The sequence below is a fragment of the Anoplopoma fimbria genome, chromosome 12, assembly GCF_027596085.1.
Source record: "Anoplopoma fimbria isolate UVic2021 breed Golden Eagle Sablefish chromosome 12, Afim_UVic_2022, whole genome shotgun sequence".
Taxonomy (NCBI): Eukaryota; Metazoa; Chordata; class Actinopteri; order Perciformes; family Anoplopomatidae; genus Anoplopoma; species Anoplopoma fimbria.
The window spans coordinates 17999073-18021659 of NC_072460.1; the positions used below are offsets into that span (position 1 = coordinate 17999073).

Below are 22587 nucleotides of genomic sequence, written 5' to 3' on the forward strand. Positions count from 1 at the left end.
TTTCTGTGTAGAGTTACTCTTTCGTTTAAATGGGGTATTTCAAGTTTATTATTGTGCGCATGCTACATTTTATAGGCTCTGGCAGCATTGTGATAGGCTGCAGAGAGCTTTGATGGTCCAGATTGATTATTTTACAACAGGGAGCCTCGGCCATGCTCTCTGATTGGACGAGGACACATTCCAACCTTGCTGATAGTTCCCTCAAAGCACCGCTAGCCATTACAATATCAGCAGTGTATCAACTGATCTAAAACAGGTTCAACTTTTAACCTGCATAGCCCAGTGGGTGATTAGAAAAACACATTTATAAAATCGAAAAAAAAAGACACATCTATCATCCACATCCATCCAATAATCATGTTTTGCTGTAGTGTTAATTTAATTGAAAACTGTACTGAATGTGCCGTAGTGGCTTTGACTCATTTCGGTGGTTTGGTCTGTTGAAGTCATTTATCCCCAGGGTCAGAGCTCAGGATGTTTCTGGTTTAAATGAAGAGCAACATGACGTCAGGTTGGAGTAAAAACAAAACTTTTTACACATGGGACTTACAAAATATGGTCACTACTGTTATAGTATCACAGCAGCTTTTGGGAACCGACACATGGTTCAGGCTCTTGCTTGCCTTTCCTTTTCCTGGGAAAAGAAAGTTTTAAAGTCGTCATAAAGATAACTCAACCATTTGGGACCTTGTGATGTTCAGTCAGCACATACAGTACATTGAACCTCACTCTGAATCAGCTTCTTTTTTTTTTATCACACATGACCATCAGCTGCCATAAAAGGCTGAATACAACACTAAAGTGGTGAACCAACCCTGCAGCTCTGACTCTGAATCAAATTAAACACATAAAACCCATGCAACAGGGTTAAGTGTTTCAAGACTAGTTGATCCAGAGGTTGACCAGGATCACATTACAGTTTGCAGACGGATGGGTTTTGGCTTTCCCAAGGAGTTAAAGTTAGATAATGGATCCTCCATATGTGTGTCAGTGCTCAGGCGCTCCTAAGGCACTCCCCCATCACAGCAGGAAAAGCCTTAAATTCCCAATTCTAAACCACGGCCCAAACATGGTTGATCAGACCATGACTTGTTACTGAAACTCAGATGTCTTATCTTCACTGAAAATTCAGAAAATTCTGTACTTTCTACTCTTTATTGCTTCATTAGAGCTGAACTGGTCACGCGATTAGAAAATGAACATTTTTTTTTTTTCCAGCTTCTGAAATGTGAGGATTTTACTGCCTTTCTTTGTGTAATTTGAAAAGTAAACTGAATATTGGTTTTGGATTGTTGTTTGAACAAAGCAAGATATTTTACCACGTAACCTTTGGTTTGGGAAAATGTGGGATTTTTAAATCTACTTCCTGACAAAGAATGAATTGATAAATCGCTACAATGATCTGAAGGTGAATCACTAATGAAGATGAGCATTAGTTGCAGGCTCACTTTAGTTTGAAATAGAAGCAGAGACTCATGGCTTTGTCTCTGGGGTGGAGATGTTTATTATGAAATAGACAGAAGAGGTAGATACTGTTGTTTCAAAATAGACTCAGAAAAACAAAGTTGCTGACAAAAGCTCTAAAAAGCCTTCAGGGCTAAAGACACTATGATGACGTGGGAAGCCTGCATTTCAGCTGATGAGACAGTTAAAGGAGTGGCAAGTGTCTCGCCTTCTTACTGTAAATGTACTGTCTACAAAACAAGAGGGACACGTGCATTTTCTTCATGACTGAGGGTTAAGGTCTTCTTTGAATGATATTGTATTCATGTAGTTGAATTAAGCTCATACAATGCACTCGTTTTTTTTTAAGGAAGGCGGAAGACGTTTGTCAGGAGCAATTGTCATTTATTTCCTCTTTCTCAATCCGGGTAATGCAGAATGGTTTTCCACCATCTGCATTACACAACCGTGGATGTTAATGTGTGGAGATTGTTCCTCAGCTTGGGTATCGCATCCAACAGCCTCCTCTTCTCTCACTGTCTGGCCTCTCTGATGGCTCACAATGGGGTCAATTGTCGATTAACACAGAGCCACTTTCAATGACAATGGCTGATTCAACGGCGGTCACACGGGGCTTCATCGAACTGAAACATGAGGTGTTCCATACAACAGTCAGTATAGTTTGTTAATAGAGTGAGAAGTGTCTGTGAATGAGCTGATAAGGTCTTTGACATAAATATTTAACATAAGAGTTGGCTTAGTTTCAAGTGTGCGTGCTGTTTAATTTCAAAGTTTGTTTACAGATTAAAAAAAAAACCTTAACCTAAATAATAAGATGTTTACATTTGAGTTTTGCCATAATACAATAAACATGACGCATATGTTTGTATATGCTGTACAAACTCGATACATTTTAGTATATCAGATCTACAATGGTTAGTCGATAAATCAATTATTCAATCACCACAAAATTAGGCTGCAACTATTTTCATTCAATTTGTCGCAGTCTTTCAAGCAAAAACATGCTAAATATTATCTGATATAAGCTTCTCCAATTTGGTATTTGGTATTTGTGTGTCAGTTTTATATAATTGCAAACTGAATTTTTTTGATAATGCAAAATTATTCACATTCCTAAATTATATTATATTGCCATATATTACATAGATGATTCTTCTGGAAATTTTATGTATTGCATTACTAACTCGCTGAATGCAATCCAGTCCATCCAGTTAAGATGACTCATGTTTTTTTTTTTTAAATAACACATTCTAATGAAACTAATTATACGAGGTGCTGGGAGACTCTCATTCATTCTCCATATGGTGTGGGAGGAGCTACAGAGAGCTGGGAAGGTGTGTGTGTGCTGGAAAGGTATGTGTGCAAAGACAAAAGACTTCCCCTGATGCCTAAAGGTGGAGATTTACTTCAGGGTGAACACACACCTTTATGATTGTTGTTTTTGTGAACGTTGGCCTGCGGTTCACAGTATCAGGAGGATCAGGGAGACAGTGAAGTAGCTGCAATGCTTCTCTCAGCTCTGAACTTTTGTCTGGATTGTGATTTCCTAGAAATGGATTCTTCCTGACTTTTTGGAATTACATCTGCTTTTTCTTTTGTTCACTCAGACCTGTCATTTTTTGTTTTGGGGAATTTTTATTTTTGTTTTTGTTCTGTGGAAAAATGGTTCGGTTTGGTCGATTGTCATCCTGGCACAGCTGGGACGTGCTGCACGTGGACTCAGAGATTCCAGAGTCACCTCCTACTGACTCGAAACCAACGCCAACTGACTGTAAGGTGAGACACTTGCTGACAAGTCTGCGTGCAGTGCTAAGATGATGTAGTAGCTTCGGAAAAAGTAGCATTACTTGCTGCTACTGTTGGCAGTGGCACACATCCAACGAGCTGCAAAAATGAAACGATCGAACAATATTAAAAATTTTGATTTATAATTTTTTCTCATTTTTTTTTCTAGAATGGTAATTTTTTAAAAGCAAAAATCACAAACATTTGTTGGTTCTAGCTTGTCTAAAATGAGGATTTTCTACGTCCTTAATGAGAGCAAAGTGAACATATTTGGGTTTTTGAGTTTTTTTATCTTCAGATGTAAGAAAAAAGACTTCTGAAGACATTATCTTAGACTGTGGGAAATGACCAAACTTTTTTCCACTATTGGCTGACATTTTACATACAAATCGATTAAGCATTAATCCATTATGAAAATAACCACGAGTTGTATGTTTAAGCTTGATTCACAGACTTAAACAGCTATTTGACTTAATTTAATGTCAAACACAAAACAAGTTTGACCATTATCCCTTGTTTGTTTTCATTAATCCCATCTGCCATCTGGCAAATGCAAAAATGCCTGTTTGTAAATTAGGTGAAGTGTGATGGTGCCTAAGAAGTCATTCTGTGAGCTGCTAGAATGATGGGGGTCAAGTTAAAAGAACATTGTTTTGACAACTCACGTCTCTTACCTCAGACTGAAAGCTTTTATTTTTGCTTCAGGTCTTCTTTATTGGAACTGAAACAGCCTTGAAACATGCAGCATGTGTTGACAACCGGGGGGTTTCTTTTAGTTTCTATTTCCTGGTTATGAACGTGTGTGCGTGTGTGCGTGTGTGTGCGCACCGTGTGTTGGTGTGTGTCCAGGCCCTCAGGAAGGTCAGTGTGACACTGTTTTCCCATCGTTAATCAACCCACCTGATCAAGGGGAGCTGTTATCAGTTGACTAACATAAAGGCAGTAGCATAGGGCAGAAAGAAAAGAGGAGGGGGTTTCTTTGCTCAATCTTTGTCACCACTTATTTTAATACAATCCCTTCCTATTTAAAGATTTGCTCTTTTCCACGCCAAGGTTATTGCCACAAACCACTGTGATAAGATAAGGCTGTGAGGGGACACGAGGCTTGATATCGTTAATGTGACTGGCCCCAACGGGACCCAGTGCACAAGTCCCAGTCCCGAGAGTGAGTAGCTTTGTCACAAAGAGAGCTCCGGATCCGGATGCCCTCTGTCCTGCCTGACACGTTTATACGGGAGGAACAAGGGAAACCTTGTAAACATAATTAGTTAGACAGACACGAAGCAGAGCGGCTTAGTGTTTACTATCAGGGTGTATTTGCTTGGCCTGACGTGAATTGTTTTAGTGTTATTACCTGCAGCAATATAACAGACTGATTAAAATTAATAAAATGTTTTAATTTAATTTGTATTTTTTTCAATTTGTTGTTTAGTCTATTAAATGTCAAATAGAAAAAAGGGTTGCAAATACATTTTCTGTCAATTGACTAAATAGTTTCAAAGTTGCCAGGCTTGTGCTTATCTACTGGGGATAAGCAGCTTATTAAATGTGCTGAAACATGCAAGTAAACAAAGGGAATTTCCCGTATGGTCATTATCGGGGCATTTCTTGTTCCTTGTTTTGGCCAGCTAGCATGGCATTGTTTTAAGGTCTCCAGACAAAACAGTGATTTGAGATAGCACAAAGAATGGTGGCCCAACTTCCAATACTAGAAAATAATGAAGAATCCCATCTGTTTACAGTCACCCTGTAATTTGCTTGTTTTTTCAAGTAATAGCTTGGATAAAAAGCTAATCTTGCATAAGTAGTGAGTGGTCAATTGTTGAGAAGAGCACCAGGATGTGTGTTTGGACTAGGGATCTCCCAACAATCTGTCACCCTGACTCCACCTCCCAAAATTCAGATCAGCCCCTCTTTTTTTTTCTTTTTTTTTTGTGCCCCGGCCCTGCCTCCTCTTTCCTGTCCGACACAATGAAGCAGGATCCTCATGGTTGCTATGACTTCATGCCAGTGTCTGTATGAAATGCAACCACTGACTGTTTGGACAGCAGGACAGGACAGAGATACGTCCCGGTTCAAAGAGGAGCTGCTGTCGAGCACTGCAGGACGCAACAGCCAGACACTGCAAACCCGGACCCTGTCAGCTGGAACGGGACGCTTCAAGATCGAATGAAGTTCAACACCAGTCTCTTGGTGGGGGAATATTAACGTGGTCGTAGGGGTGTTCATAGTTGTCACTGAGCGTCTCGGACAGATTCAACGTCAGAATTCCGGACGGTGAGGAGGATCTGTGTGTTTTCACGGTGGATGTGGAGAGAGACAGAGGAGGCCAGAAGTTGAGAGAGAGCAGCAGCTGGTTCGGGAATGGGCTGCGGTCCATGAATCCAATTGAAGGATTAGGATGGTTTTTGTTACTTTTGACATGCCGCTGGCTTCAATGGTGAGCACTGTTAATGTGGTGGGAAACTGTTGTGAGCTTTTATCCCTGTATCCTCTTTATTTTCAAATTCCCGGCCTTGTCTTTGTGTTTGAGAAACTAGTTTCTCGTTAAATTGAAAATCAAGATGATTGCTTTTGTTTTCTGCATTTGCAGAATGTTTATTTTTAAGTTTGTCAGATTGTTATTCATGTGATATGTTAAACAACATATTGAAAGAGCTGCAACCTACCCCGAACAAAGACAAAACTAACCGTATTTCAGTTTGCCCGCAGACTTTCCCTGTTTGTCCCTGTGGACTGAACTCTTCTTGACACCTGTGTCCTTGGCCAGATGGCCCAGATTTCCCCCCTAAAAACAAATCCCTAAATGGGTCCTGGCTTGTTTTCCTTTCACTTCAGATACTTTAGATTTGTTCCATTTGCCATTTCACTCTAGTTCTTGTTTTAAAGCCAACATGTCTATTTGCAGTTAAGTCACTATCTTCTTTGGTCATCATCATTAAAACAATAACATGAAAAGGACTAAAAGCTGAAAACCTGTAGGACCCCCCACTCAGATTTATGCAGCTCTGTATAGGCCACTTGTATGCTTTTACTTGAGTTAAGTGGTGGCACAAAGGGTCTGGGCATGTTATTCCTAAAATCAGAACCTGTGCAATGCAGAACAATTTGACTGGAGCTATTCATAATATTTACATTTCATTTAGTTACATAGGCATTCCACAAATTGATATACTTAGACAAGTCTTTATCTGAAGTGTAATGGAAGTTGTTTGCTTCTAGGAGCTGAGATGCATTAGTTTAGACGTTTATCCAGACTGCTTATTCCTAGTCTGTCTAGATTTAATCAAAGCTCGACGGTCTGTGCTCCTGTTTTTGTCCCCCTGAATTTTACAGTTTTACAGTTTTAGCTTGATTTTCTTTTGAGTTTTAAACGCTCTATAAACAGTGTCTTCTTTCTATCCTGAGACCTTAATTCAGATGATAGAAGTGAGGGGCTACTAACTGAGCTACCCTCTGAGGAGGTTGTGCCTGCAGTCTGAGAGGAGCTATGCAGGGCTGTAAAAATGACAACAAACTTCTCTCCTGCATGTTTTTTTGGGGTTAGAAATTAATCACATATATATTTCTGTTTACAGTCAATATTCGCCTTGAGGTTACATTCGCCGCTATTAGTATAACACACCTGAATCTCCAACGATTGCAATTAGACAAAGAAGAAGAATGCGTGAAATGAAAAAGACAATTTTTCTGTCTTTGCTAAAATTGATTTTGATACGGTTTTTTTTTTAATTATCCGACAATGTTTTAGGAGTGAAACACCAAATGAGTGGAATACGTGTTTGGAGAGCCCTGTTACCCATCTCCTTATGTTACAGTATTGATATGAATGTTTTTTGGGGCGGGGTTTTGAGGATCACTTTTGAAACCAAACCTACAACCTTGTGTCTGTGATACCCAACAGCAGAGAAGCCTTGGACTTTAGTGTTTGATTGCATTGCGTTTGTGTGCTTGTGTGGATGGTGGTTGGGGGGGATTGTTGAAAGAATTTCTCTGGAATTTGCCAGTCAGTTTCAGCAACAGTGTCAGTGTCCTGGAATGTAAGTTCCTTGTCACTGTGTTTGACGTGGGGGGGGTCAGTGGCCTGAATCTCACCGACCCCTCACCAGCAGATTCCTCACTCTAACGGCAAAAACAACTGCTTCCTCAGATACTGAGGTGGCCCCTGTTTGTTTGCTTTGCTGGTGCTCGTAAAGTGGACAGAGATTGCCTGAATGAGGGTCCATGGCAGGGCCTGCTGACATGGTAACAATGGAGCGGGAACAATGGCCAGACTCGGGCCGTCTGTTCTTATGGAACAACCTCCAGCCTGCAAGTTGTGATGTAATGGGATTCCACCGTGAGGAAGTGGCAGTCCTTCCCTCTCCTGTTTGTGTCTGATCATTAGGATAGCTTTAACGGTCCTGCTGATGTCATCCCTGCTACAGAATTCCGCTCTGATTTCCTGTTGATCCTGTCCTTGTATATTTCTTCCTTTCCTTCATTGTCTCTTTCCAGCTGTCAGTCTGGGAAATTTTGTCCTTTCCCTTGAGGTGACAATATCACTGTCAGTCAGCCTTCTTTCATTTTCAGTTTTGTGACCTTTTAATTGTTCTTTTTTAAACCGTGTACATGTTGCTCTCTGCCTCGCAGGGTCAGGCACGACGGAGGAAGAACATGACTGAGTTCCTGGGAGAAACGAATATTCCTACCCCGGAAGCTCTGGGACATATCGGTGGCTCGATGCCCGGCATCGGGGCCGGTCCCGACAGCTGGAAGAACCGCGCTGCCAGCCGCTTCAGTGGCTTCTTCAGCTCCAACGCTGGAGCGGGGCCCTTTGGCAAGGTAACACTGATCAGACAAAGCTGATCACATGAATTATAAGACTTTGCTCTTGGGTGTAAAACAGAAATTGTAAAAGCTGTGAGAGGTAAGCTAGTTTCCCAGTCAGAAAAAAAACATTAAAAAGCAAACAAAACAGTAGCAAGCAGCAGTGGGAGGGGGTCGGAGGCCATATCCCCCGAGTTCTGGTGAGGTAATTTCCCTTTAAAGTCTCATGTTGTTGGCTCACAGACTTTCCTCTGGAAATGAGTAGGTGGACGAAAAGCCTCACTCAATTCTATCCAACGCTGATTTTAAAAACTGAGCTTACTTATTTGGAACTTATTTGGAAGTTGGATTGATACTTCTCTCGTCCTGCCAGAAGTCGGCCAACTTAGCTTAGCATAAAGATAGGAAACAGAGATAAACAGTTAGCCTGTTTACAAATCTGCCTTCCAGCACCTCAAAAGCCTAGTATCTAACTCAAAAGCAAAATCCCAGATTGTCAAACCTTTCCTTTAACTGCTGAGGTTTTCAACAATAATTATAAACGTTCGTTCTGATAAAGCACACACAGCCACACACGTTCCCATTGTCTCTCCCCTTCTGAGGTCACATCCTGCACAGTAGCAGATGTCATATAGAGACAGTATCTGTCAGTCACCTGTCACTGCCTGTCTCGTCTCTATTCACCCCGAGCATCCCCCTTAACCCCTTCAGGGCCAGAGATCCTCCACCAGGACCTGGACCTCTTGCACTTTCCATATTGTAGGGATGATCCACTGTCAGTGCCTCCTTTCAAAAAACTATGAAAAGAAATGGCAAGCACTGATCACTTTACTCCTGAATCCGCTGTGCAATTTCTCACTATAATCAACATAGAACAGGACTTTTTTCAAAATATTTCAAGGCCCACAAACCACTAGTCCGTCTTCCCCCTCCATGTCGTAGCTTTTGCCCCCACTCCCTAGTGCTCTATTGTTGAAAGTGGTCTCAATGCACAGAGCTCATTTTCATAACTACATAAGGCCTGTCAGACTGAACAATGGCCTGAAGAGCAGCTACTGTTGGACTTAAGAATTAAGGCGCGAGTTAGCATAGGATTTATATGCTAATGCTGGGACTCATCTTCACTTACAGTTTGAAGATAACAATAAAACGTCACACAAAGGACAGAAATGGACAGTTAATTTTGCATCTCTTCTCGCTGTCATGCCGGTAACCTGGTTCGATTTAATTAGGCTTGTTTTTTTAAATCGTTCCTGTCTCATTACAGGAGGCCGACCGTCTGGAGCAGCTCCACAGCAAGCTCCACTCCTACATGTTGTTCGGGCTGCCCAAGGTGCCGCTGCAGCTCTCCTTCCACCAGGACTCCTGGGAGGAGGAGGAGGAGGAGACCAACCTGGTCCTGGAGGACAGTTGGCAGATGTTACTGGACAACTCAGAGGTACAGCACACACAGGCCGGGGGGTTGGGGTTGATAAAGTGTAAACACAGACTGTAAACTAAAATCAAATAGACAATTGTGGGGAAAAACAATTAATTAAGCAAGGATTTTGAAAGAAAAGGTTTGTAAACAAAATATATCTGTTGTCTGTCTATCTATTAATATAATATCATTGGTACAACCTGATTCACCATTAATAACTAAAAGAGGCAAAGAAGATAAAACAAGATGATTCTTTATTAGTCCCAGAGTGGGGACATTTGCTGGATTACAGCAGCAGAGAGGATTGTACAAACAAGAGACATAAGTAAAAAAAAAACAAGATCAAAACAAGTATTATAAATAAGTAATAACACAGTAAAAAATAATAAATAAGTAAAAAAACTTTAAAAATCCACAATAATTAAAATATTATATAAACAGACAGAATAATTTTAGTATTGCTCACTTGATTGCACAGATTTCTTATATTGCACAGACGATGGTAGACCCAAACCTTCACATTCAGCTTCATCATGTTAAAATAACTAATAATTTATATTTTTAAATCCTTTTTTTTTCTCTCCAATTAATCTCAAAGTGGAAATTGCAATAAAACATAAATCTGTGGCGTGAAAAACATTATAGGGTCCTTGCCCCCCCCCTTTCTTCCCTAATAATTGTCATACAGTCTCTTATGAAAGCTGACATTGACAAACATTCACTTGCAGCTGATACTACATGTTACGACTCTTACTTCCTTCATCATGCGTCTTTGACACACCTGCACCGATGTCTGTTTCCCAGAATGATGCTTACAAAGCGTTTTACGATTACACTGCTGTCAGGAAGACGGCATAAACGGTTACACCGAACGCTTCCACCTGTTAATGTGTACATGACTAATCAGGAGCGTGGGACGGAGCAATATCACTGCTTAGGTCCTACACAGTCCTCATACTGCATGTACACTGACCCCTGACAGATAGTCACATAAAGTCACACGTCTGGAGAGTGGCATCACTTTGCAGACTTGATTGCTTGATGTTTGCCAGCAATCAACTAATGTAAGTAACTTAGTTGAGAAATTCTCATGTTTGAGAGCATAAATGAATGCGTGAATAGTTTTATTTACATGACACATCCCTCACACACAAGTATACACATAATATACACATTAAAAAAAAAAGGCATAACCCCAACAAACAGAAGCTACATCAGTTCATGAGAGTTAAATTGCCTATTGTCAGACCATGATTTTATCTATCATGAATAATCATAAGTAAGTAAGCAAAAACATGATCAAAGAAATATTCCATAAATATCCATCCTCGATTCCAATCGAAATGTAAATCTGGAACTTTTTAGATAATATTTGTCGGAAATCCTGTCATAAAGGACTGAAGAGAATAAAAGAAGGCTCTTTATGGCATACTTTACTTGTAACGCTGTTATAAATCTCTCTGTATACAAAGTATTTACTATAGACAGGGTCACAAATTTTGGTGGATGGTATTTTGAAATAATGACCAAGTCAATTTCTGACTAGACCTGATATTAACAGGTGAGATGTTACAGACAGACCTGTACATTACAATTACTAACACACAATGTATGACCCTCTCTAAATACAATGGAGGAAATAATGATGTAATGTTATAATAGGAAGTATCTGTGACTATATTTGTTATATTTAATAACATGATCTGCGTTTGTGTCTACAGACATTGACAAGGCGACAGTTCCACCAGCAGGAGGCGATATGGGAGCTGCTTCATACCGAGGCAACCTACATAAAAAAACTCCGAGTCATCACTGATGTAAGTGAACTACTGTGAAGTTCATGTACTGATAAAAGTCTGGCTGTTGTGTAAGATTAACTTGTTTCTGTACAGAGATAGACACACAATGAACCTCTTGTAAAGGTGTAAGAATAGACACTAGCCTTTATCACTACTCGGTAAGCAGTACAAGAGTTGTAACCTGTGTTTTGTGAAGTGATAACTTTTGGCTTTAAAGGCTTTATGTCAGCATAGTGTCTTCAAACAAATTAGAAACATCATTTTCTTTTGTGTCACCCTCTGCAGCTGTTCCTGTCTGGGCTGCTGAACCTGCAGGAGAGCGGTCTGCTGACGGAGGTGGAGCCCGCCAAGCTGTTCAGTAACATCCAGGATCTTGTCCGCCTCCACACGTCACTGTGGAACCAGGTCATGCTGCCGGTCCTGGAGAAGGCCAGGCAGGCCCGGGCTCTGCTGGACCCCACCGACCTTCACCACGGATTCAGGACGGTCAGTTGCAATCACATTCTATCCAATATCTCCACAGGCGCCACAAAGAACGGGTTATCAAGAAACCATGAACTTGTGGACTTTACTACATAGCATTCACCATCATAGTTTGTGACTAATAAGTAGTTTAACGAGCTGGAGATGTCAGTCAAACACACCGACCTCGACCTAATCTTCAGGGTGGTTTAAGTTTGGATTATAAACTGTGTTTTATGGCTAAAACGCTCAATAATAAGGAACCAATAGCAGATAATTAAGTTATTAGACGATTAAATCTGATTAAATCGATAATTAATATGATTGGTGAAATGTAGTGTAAAAAAAAAGATAATTTGTTTATCATATCTTATATAGTTTTTGCACATCTCATCTCTTTGACCATAATACTTTCAATACATTTTGCTTAAATTAATTTTACTTGAGTCAAAATTTGAATGCAGGACCTTGAATGGGTCATTTAAGAGTGCGGTACTTTGCTACGGGTACTAATGAAATAAGTACCCGTAGCAAAGTAGTATTGTTTTTAAGAGCAGGGTATTGCCATACCTTTCTTGTTCCGGTATACCGTGCAGCACAAGTTTCTGATGACTAATTCCATAAAATATAATACAGTGTTGGCTTCGAACTGAGGCGTAAGTAAAAATGTTTTCCCACGTGTCGATGTTGGTAATATCTCTGACGCATGTCTTTGTTTGTCTGTGTGTATCCAGTTTGGCTCCAGGTTCCAGCCCTACATCCGTTACTGCATGGAGGAGGAGGGCTGCATGGAGAACATGCGCACGCTTCTCAGGGACAATGAGCTCTTCAGGACCTACGTCACGGTCAGTCCTCTCTGCACCCTCGTCTCAAAGCTAATCCCCAATACTGTACAGCATACCCCTCTGTAGTTGTCGTCACATTTCTGGCTTATTAAATGTTTGATTTCCTGTCTTTGTCTGGCTCTATTCAGTGGGGAGAGACCCATAAGCAGTGTAACCGTCTGAAGCTGGTTGACATGTTGGCGAAGCCTCACCAGAGACTGACCAAATATCCACTCCTACTGAAGAGTGTTCTCAAGAAGACGGACGAGCCGTCGGCCCGGGACATCGTCAACAGCATGGTAAGGACAGTGGTGGAAAGTAACATTAAACATTTAATCAAGTACTGTACTTATGTGAGGTATTTGTACTTTACTTGAGTATTTCCATTTTGCAACTTCAACAGTAGAATCCAGCTTTTACATTCATGAGTAATTATAATCAAATGATATAATATATTATAGTATAACAGTCACAGGGGAGATTTTTCTACATTGAGTACTTTTAATACGTAAAGTTTATTTTCCTGATTATACTTACAATTTTACTTCAGTAAAATGTTTAATGCAGGACTAAGTAACAAAGTATTTTTACAGTACTTCACAGTGTACAGTGTACTTAATAAAAGGATCTGAATAGTTCCTCCACCATTCTGTAAGGATGTATAAAAACTGATGAAATATATAATGCATTACTAATTTACACTGATAGAACATGTCTGATGTGTTTCTGTGTTTTTCCTCCTCAAGGTGGCTGCTGTCGAGGGCTTCATCAACAGCGTGGACTCCCAGATGCGACAGCGTGAGGAAAAACAGAAGCTGGCCACCATTTCTGCCCGTATAGACTCCTACGAGGCTGTAGAGGGCAGCAGTGAAGAAGTGGAGAAGGTAAGAAAACGATTTATGGTGGCTCCAGTGCTCTCCAGCATCTTCTTCAAAAAAGCTCTGTCAGATATGAGAGAGATTCAGCTTCATACTTTCTGTCTTTTCCCTGTCAGATCCTTAAGGAGTATAACTGCTTCGACCTCATGGCTCCCATGAGAGGGATTTCACCGGAGGAGTGTCGACAGCTGCATCTTGAGGGAGCTCTGAGGATGAAAGAGGGCAAAGACAGTAGGGTAAGACCGACTCACATGATGACCTCTTCCTATCTTTGTATTTAACACCTGGTTTATCACTTCGCCTCATATTTCACATAAAATGTTTGACATTTAAGACCAAAAAGAAATGAGTTTCCATCAGACCTGAGACGAGTTTATCTCCTCTGTAGATGGAAGTCCATTGTGTCCTGTTCACCGACCTACTGCTGATAACCAAGCCAGTGAAAAGAGCGGAGAAAGTCAAAATCATCCGCCAGCCTCTCCTCATTCACAATGTCGTCTGTAAGGAACTCAAAGACCCAGGTGAGTGTTCAGATGAAGTTCGAGATGTCACTAATAACCATTTCATAATTTAGAAACGTTTTGACATCTATGAAAAAACATATTAACAAATTAAAAACATTTGAGAAGTTATTACCAGCAAACATTTATGATTTAACTTGATGAATTGTTTGCTGACCAATTCAACTATTGGATTAATGGTTTTAGTATCAATGTAAAGTTATAAAATTAGCTGAACTGGAACTTACATAATATAGAACTCAGAGACCAACAGTGGTAGAAGAAGGATTAAGATCCTTTATTTAACTAAAAGTAGTATCAGCAAAATGTTCCCTGTCAGTGTTTTTCTAAAATGATGTTTCTGAATTTATATTGCTGCTACATTATTGTGTATGCTGTTTTAAATTTTTTTTACTGCTGTAAATGTTAAGGTTGAGCTAATTTTAACTCCTTTACATACTGTTGTGTAGTTTAATCTATATCAATGCATCATATTACAAACAGTGCTTGTGTAAATGCCTTTAGTTTCATTCCACCACTGTTGGTTATGACTACTAACTGCTACCGGGTTTCGACTGCAGAGAAGAAACTGGAGAATTAGCTGTAACTTTTTCCACACAATGCTTATTTTTTTTTTTTTTTTTTGTCTCTGTAGGCTCATTCATCCTCATCTACCTCAATGAGTTCAAGAGTGCAGTTGCAGCCTACACCTTCCAAGCCAACAGCGTCACCCAGGGGCGAAGCTGGATCGATGCAATCTGCAATGTCCAGGTTAGAGAGCTTGTTCATATCTATTTTGGGAAATAAGATGCACAATGTTGTAGTATTTGCATATTTAATGAACCTGTATAATTACCCTGCAGAACCAGCTCCAGAGGCTTCGCACTGAGGAGGACCACCGGCAGCAGAACAGTATGAAGAGATGTACGGAGGGTGTGGCAGAAGATGAGGAGGAAGATGAGAGCAGCAACTCCGCCACAAGTTCCCCCTGCCTCAGGCACAAAGACCAGCAGAACTCGAGGTATGACAGTGTTCAACTCACTTTCCTAACAAGCGATTGTTCTGTTCAAAAAATTGGCCAAAAAAATTTCAATCCACCTTGTAATAGTATTTTGTTGTAGTTGTTATAGTAGTATTTGTAGAAGTAGTACGACTAAAGGCGTCTGACTTGCACATTATGAAGCAGGTCAAACTTCTTTGACGCTCCTATGCCAACCTTGTTTTGATTTTGTAACATCAAATGGGGACCCAGTGCCCAAAGCTGTTTTTATGCAGCCACAGAACCTGTTTTAGAAATAAAGAAATAAATGATATGACTAATTATACTCCTACTCTCACATTCATTGGTTTTAGCCGTGAAATAAGACGCGTAATTTAATGCTTTCTGTGCATTTGGGTCTTAACTATCCACTAAAACATCTAAAACTTTCCTTTCAGTCAATCAGACGGTTCCACTGAGACCCTGTCAGTGATGGACATTGATGAGTCCGGCGAACACCAAGAGCTTCCTTCCCCCAACATGAACCCCCATGGAACCAGTAAAAAAGACTCCGATGTGGCTCTCCTGTCTGAGAGGTCTGAGGTCCAGCAGTCACAGTCCAAGAGCCCCCACAGAGTTCACTCCAGTGTTTACTCTAAACACGACCAGGAGACGGGTCCTGATGGCGAGGAGCTGGACCCTCAGTGTCGCTCTCTCTCCATGGACAGCGCCTACGGTACCCTCTCCCCTGAATCCCTCCTGAGAGAACATCAGACTCAGCACCGCCAACGGGAAGGAGATGAGGAGGAGGCAGAGCAGGAAGAGATAGAATTAGAGGAGGTAGAAGAAGAGCAGGAGGAAGAAGAGGAAGAGGAGGAGGACGCTGCCTCGTTGGGGTCCCAGCTGTCAGTAGTCCAGTCCTCTAAACCTCGACGGCGGCCTCATGTTCAGTCTCGACTCCACTGCCTCCAGAGGCTTTCCACTCTGGCCTTATCCCGCTCTGAGGACAATCTGCTGCAGCGGCTCCACGGTAGAACCCCCGTATCCCACAATCACTCACTCAGCTCCAAGGCGCAGGACCAATCACAATCTCAATGTAGGGACATGGACACATCACCGCTGGCTCACAGTAAAAGCCTGACGGAGTTAGTTGGCTTGGAGCCGTTTTCCAGTGACCTTGACCAATCTGACGACTGCTTGACCATGAGCATGCCCTCTGAGAAACTCTGTGCCACCCTGAGGAGGGCTGTGGACAGGCTCGGCCACACTGAACCCGCCAGAGCACGAGAGGGCGACGAGTCCCAAAGCAACAGCTCAGACGGGGAAACGGCTCCATCTGCCTGCGTAGAAAGGAAAAAGGAGTCAACAGCCACCGGTGAATCGGGGGAGATGTCACCTAATAAGAGGAAAACACCGGCCCAGCAGCACAAGAAGCTGACACTAGCTCAGCTGTATAGGATACGCACCACTCTTGTCCTCAACTCTACACTCACTGCATCGTAAGTCCTTACTTCTGTAACACCAGTTTATATAGATTCATTACATTTAAAGAAATAGTTCATTTGTTTGAGAATAGAGTATTATAAGTTTTCTGCCAAGTTAAAAGAGAAGATCAATATCACTCTCATGTCTGTACAGTAAAGATGAAGGACCCAGCAGGTTAGCTTAGCAAGAAAGCAAAGAATTGTATTTACCAAAATGTTGAATTATTCTTGTAGTTTGAAGACAATTTTATTGAATTTGGTTCTTAATTTAACATTTTCTTACTGTCGGGAATATGTGATGATTTTTGTTTTTTGTCTTTTCCATTTCTAGGGAGGTATAACCACTCTTCCACACAGCTGACCTGTGGCATGTGGGCATAATAAGGAACAACACTTGTTTTGCTTCGATGGACTGAATTTCTCGCGACACAAATGCACTCTCTCTTTTGCTGCCTTCTCCATTCTGGTTGCTTTTTGGACACTGATAGTACCATTTTTTTCTTTGCTGTTGCATTGGTTTTCCAATTTTTTTGATTGGAAAGGAGAGGCAGAGAGACATAAACTGCTTGCACTTTGCAACTGAAGTAGCATTATAGGGGCTGGGACGTTAAATGTGACTGGGAGAGTGAGCACCAGAGAAGAGTTGGAGCTGAATCCTGCATCTTCTCAATCTCTGTTACCAGAGTCCAAAAGAGGAACACTAAGTCTTGAAAATGCTGTCTACACGTGGCTAAAAAAAACAAAAAAACAGCACCTAGGACGTCCTCCTAATATTTATACTACTCCTGGTTTGCTTTAACAAAAGAAAAAACTAAGAAAATTGCACAGTTATATATGTTAAGTAGAAGAATCACTTAAGAGTGAATTTACAATAACAGTCACAGAATGAATTAGAATTTAATGTTTGCTGTCTGTGTCTGCTCGTGTACAGAAGTATGTATGTGTGAGGGAATGTGTGAATGATTGTCTTGTGTTCAAATGATAACCTGGTCCTCAATTCCTGACTGAACCTTAACTGATTCCCATCTGCTGTGATTATGCGAACACAACCAAAGATGGAAGTAGCCAGTAGATTCCCAACAACCAAAAAGGTTCAAGTCAGCTAATCATGTTTCAACAGATTTCTCAGATGGACTTCCTTTTTTTATTCTGTTAATCTATGTTGAACTAATGTGATTTGGTATCTTGAACTGAGAGTTGAGTTCCCCCCAAAAAAAACTTTGACTGAATGAGCACAAGCAAGAATGTGTCATAGGAACAACACAAAAAGATGTCTACACTTGAGTAATGCTTGTGAACACTAATGAGAAAAAAGTTTTGGGTTGGATATTCTGTCATGAGTGAATCAGTTGGACACTACTACTTAACATTCACACTGATATACAACTTTTCAGATCAGTGATTTATAACATTGTACCAAACATCGCCCAAACCAAATAGGTTATCTGTTTACTTTTTTTTTGTGAATGTAATATTTATTATGCTTGCTATGTTTTATATATAAGATATTGTTTATATTGTTTTACTTCAATGATTTGTACATTTGTTTTGTGGATGTAGTCTTAATATTTTTTTCTTGCCAGGCATGACTGTGCTATGAACCAAAATGATGTGTTTCCTCTTTCAGGAATAATGTTAAAGTGTCTTACAGAATAAAAATGCTAAAATACTTTATCCCTCTTTTAATGGTTTAATCCATTGTAATGGAGTGATTTGAGGGGAAAAGCTGAATCTGAATGGCATTAAGCATTAAAACTACATGAACTGGTTGTACTGCTCTCGTCTCATGTTTGTAACACACAGCAGGTGGTGAAATAGTTTGGGAGGTGCAGAAGAATTACATCGGGGCAGTTTGTGACCACATTTGGCAGTAATTCATCGCATCATATTTTTTTTTTATCTCGATTTTAAGCTGAACCTGTTGCTTTGGTTCAAGTCAGCTGAGACGTGAATGTCCCCTTCAACAATGTTATTAGAGTTCAAGTTATCGGGGATTAAATAAATGTTTTAATCATTTTAGCTTTTGTATGTGAAATCCTCAACTGCAAAGTAACTATTGACTATAGCTTTGAGATAAATGTAGTTAGTAAACATACTATATTTCCCTCCAAATGTAGTACGATAGAAGTATAAAGTAGCATGAAATAGAAATATATATATTTTTTAAAAGACTGGCTGTATGTGTAAAGTGTCATTAAGGTAATTGAACATTATGTAAGTAAAAATTTATTGAAAAAGTCCTGGTATAGCTTATCAAAAAAGTTATTGAAAAGCAATAGAATATTATGTCCAAAAAAATCATCGAAATGTCATAAAATAGCGTGTAGAAAAAAGTCATAGTATAGCATGTGGAAAAAAGTCAGAGCATGTTGAATTTTTTTTAAAAAGTCATAGTATAGTATGTAGAAAAAAAGTCATAGTATAGCATGTAGATAAAAAAAAGTCATAGTATAGCATGTCGAAAAAGTCATAGTATAGCATGTTAAAAGAAATCTTAGTATAGTATGCCGAAAAAAGTCATAAGTATAGCATGTAGAAAAAAGTCATAGTATAGCATGTCGAAAAAGTCATAGTATAGCATGTCGAAAAAAGTCATAGTATAGCATGCCAAAAAAAGGCATAGTATAGCATGTAGATAAAAAAGTCATAGTATAGCATGTCAAAAAAGTCATAGTATAGCATGTCGAAAAAAGTCATAGTATAGCATGTCGAAAAAAGTCATAGTAAAAAGTCATATATGTGTAGAAAAAAGTCATAGTATAGCATGTTATAAACAAGTCATAGTATAGCATGTCGAAAACAGTCATAGTATAGCATGTCGAAAAAGTCATAATATAGCATGTTATAAAACAGTCATAGTATAGCATGTCGAAAAAGTCTGAAAAAAAGTCATAGTATAGCATGTAAAAAAAAGTCATAGTATAGCATGTCGAAAAATAAGTCATAGTATAGCATGTTAAAAAAAAGTCATAGTATAGTATGCAGAAAAAAAGTCATAGTATAGCATGTAGATAAAAAAGTCATAGTATAGCATGTCGAAAAAAGGCATAGCATGTCGAAAAAAGTCATAGTATAGCATGTAGAAAAAAGGTCATAATATAGCATGTTATAAAAAAGTCATAGTATAGCATGTTGAAAAAAGTCATAGCATATAGCATTTATAAAAAAGTCATAGTATAGTATGTTGAAAAAAGTCATAGTATAGCATGTTGATAAAAAGTCATAGTATAGCATGTTGAAAAAAGTCATAGTATAGCATGTAAAAAAAAGTCATCGTATAGCATGTTAAAAAAAAGTCATAGTATAGCATGTGAAAAAAGTCATAGTATAGCATGTATAAAAAAGTCATAGTATAGCATGTCGAAAAAATTGAAAAAAAGTCATAGTATAGTATGTAGAAAAAAAGTCATAGTATAGCATGTAGAAAAAAAGACATAGTATAGCATGTCGAAAAAATTGAAAAAAAGTCATAGAATAGTATGTAGAAAAAGTCATAGTATAGCATGTCGAAAAAAGTCATAGTATAGCATGTCGAAAAAATTGAAAAAAAAGTCATAGTATAGTATGTAGAAAAAAAGTCATAGTATAGCATGTGTATACAAAAAGTCATGTAGTATAGCATGTCTGGCAAAAAAAGTCATAGTATAGCATGTATCAAAAAAAGTCATAGTATAGCATGTTGACAAAAAAAAGTCATAGTATAGCATGTTGAAAAAAAGTCAAGTATAGCATGTCAGAAAAAAGTCATAGTATAGCATGTAGAAAAAAAGTCATAGTATAGCATGTGCTTATGAAAAAGTCATAGTCTATAGCATGTACAGAAAAAGTCATAGTATAGCATGTCGAAAAAAAGTCATAGTATAGCATGTATAAAAAAGTCATAGTATAGCATGAAAAAAAGTCATAGTATAGCATGTCAAGAGAAAAAAAAGTCATAGTATAGCATGTCGAAAAAAAGTCATAGTATAGCATGTTCTGGCTTTGTTTTATAGACAAAAAAAGTCAAAATAGTATAGCATGTCTGCAAAAAAAGTCATAGCATTTAAAAAAAGTCATAGTATAGCATGTCTTAAATGTCAAAAAAGTCATAGTATACATGTCGAAAAAAGTCAAAGTATAGCATGTTAAAAAAAGTCATAGTATAGCATGTTGTAAAAAAGTCATAGTATAGCATGTAAAATCAAAAAAAGATCATAGTATAGCATGTACAAAAAAGTCATAGTATAGCATGTCGAAAAAAAAATCGCATAGTATAGCATGTCTTAAAAAGTCATATGAAAAAAGTCATAGTATAGCATGTCGAAAAAAGTCATAGTATAGCAAAAAAGTCATAAGTATAGCATGTCGTGTGTGAGTCAAACGACTGGGAAAAAAGTCATAGTATAGCATGTATAGCATTGAAAAAAAAGTGGCAAAAGTCTATAGCATGTAGATAAAAAAGTCATAGTATAGCATGTCGTTGAAAAAAAGTCATAGTATAGTATGTAGAAAAAAAGTCACAGTATAGCATGTCGAAAAAATTGAAAAAAAGTCATAGTATAGCATGTAGAAAAAAAGTCATAGTATAGCATGTCGAAAAAAGGCATAGTATAGCATGTCGAAAAAAGTCATAGTATAGCATGTAAAAAAGTCATAGTATAGCATGTTATAAAAAAGTCACAGTATAGCATGTAGATAAAAAAGTCATAGTATAGCATGTTGAAAAAAGGTCATAATATAGCATGTTATAAAAAAGTCATAGTATAGCATGTAGATAAAAAAGTCATAGTATAGCATGTCAAAAAAAGTCATAGTATAGTATGTCGAAAAAATGGCATAGTATAGTATGTAGATAAAAAGGTCATAGTATAGCATGTCGAAAAAAAAAGCATGTCGAAAAAAAGGTCATATAGCATAGCATGTTATAAAAAAGTCATAGTATAGCATGTTGAAAAAAGGTCAGAGCATGTTGAAAAAAGTCATAGTATCATCGAAAAAAGTCATAGCATAGCATGTTATAAAAAGTCATAATATAGCATGTTATAAACAAGTCATAGTATAGCATGTCGAAAAAAGTCATAGTATAGCATGTAGAAAAAAAGACATAGTATAGCATGTCGAAAAAAGTTAAAAAAAAAGTCATAGTATAGCATGTAGATAAAAAAGTCATAGTATAGCATGTTGAAAAAAGTCATAGCATGTTGAATTTTTTTTTTTAAAAGTCATAGTATAGTATGTAGAAAAAAAGTCATAGTATAGCATGTAGAAAAAGGTCATAATATAGCATGTTATAAAAAAGTCATAGTATAGCATGTCAAAAAAGTCATAGTATAGCATGTCGAAAAAAGTCATAGTATAGCATGTCGAAAAAGTCATAATATAGCATGTTATAAAAAAGTCATAGTATAGCATGTCGAAAAAAGTCATAATATAGCATGTTAAAAAAAAGTCAGAGCATGTTGAATTTTTTTAAAAAGTCATAGTATAGTATGTAGAAAAAGTCATAATATAGCATGTCGAAAATAGTCATAGTATAGCATGTCGAAAAAAAAATAGCAAAAAAGTCATAGTATAGCATGTCGAAAAAAGGTCATAATATAGCATGTTATAAAAAAGTCATAGTATAGCATGTCGAAAAAAGTCATAGTATAGCATGTCGAAAAAAGTCATAGTATAGCATGTAGATAAAAAAGTCATAATATAGCATGTTATAAAAAAGTCATAGTATAGCATGTCGAAAAAATTGAAAAAAAGTCATAGTATAGCATGTAGAAAAAAAGACATAGTATAGCATGTCGAAAAAATTGAAAAAAAGTCATAGTATAGTATGTAGAAAAAAAGTCATAGTATAGCATGTAGATAAAAAAGTCATAATATAGCATGTAGAAAAAAGTCATAATATAGCATGTCGAAAAAAAGTATGCAAAAAAAGTCATAGTATAGCATGTAGAAAAAAGTCATAGTATAGCATGTAGATAAAAAAGTCATAGTATAGCATGTTGAAAAAATAATAATTTAAAAAAAGTCATAGTATAGTATGTAGAAAAAAAGTCATAGTATAGCATGTCGAAAAAAATAAAAAAGTCATAGTATAGCATATGTAGAAAAAAGTCATAGTATAGCATGTCGAAAAAAGGCATAGCATGTCGAAAAAAGTCATAGTATAGCATGTTGAAAAAAGGTCATAATATAGCATGTTATAAA

General features: G+C 38.2%; 1 protein-coding gene across 1 annotated transcript in view; it reads left to right on the plus strand.

Moving 5' to 3' along the window:
• Nucleotides 1–18173, plus strand: part of plekhg5b (pleckstrin homology domain containing, family G (with RhoGef domain) member 5b) — a 64108-nt gene extending 45935 nt beyond the window's left edge. The window contains 13 exon segments of the mRNA XM_054609256.1: nucleotides 7882–8073; nucleotides 9326–9496; nucleotides 11200–11295; nucleotides 11563–11763; nucleotides 12474–12584; nucleotides 12713–12862; nucleotides 13310–13447; nucleotides 13558–13677; nucleotides 13830–13962; nucleotides 14597–14712; nucleotides 14805–14962; nucleotides 15379–16419; nucleotides 16736–18173. Of these exon segments, the coding sequence (XP_054465231.1) occupies nucleotides 7882–8073; nucleotides 9326–9496; nucleotides 11200–11295; nucleotides 11563–11763; nucleotides 12474–12584; nucleotides 12713–12862; nucleotides 13310–13447; nucleotides 13558–13677; nucleotides 13830–13962; nucleotides 14597–14712; nucleotides 14805–14962; nucleotides 15379–16419; nucleotides 16736–16745 (2637 nt within the window). The 3' untranslated portion in view covers nucleotides 16746–18173.
• The last annotated feature ends 4414 nt before the right edge of the window (nucleotides 18174–22587 follow it).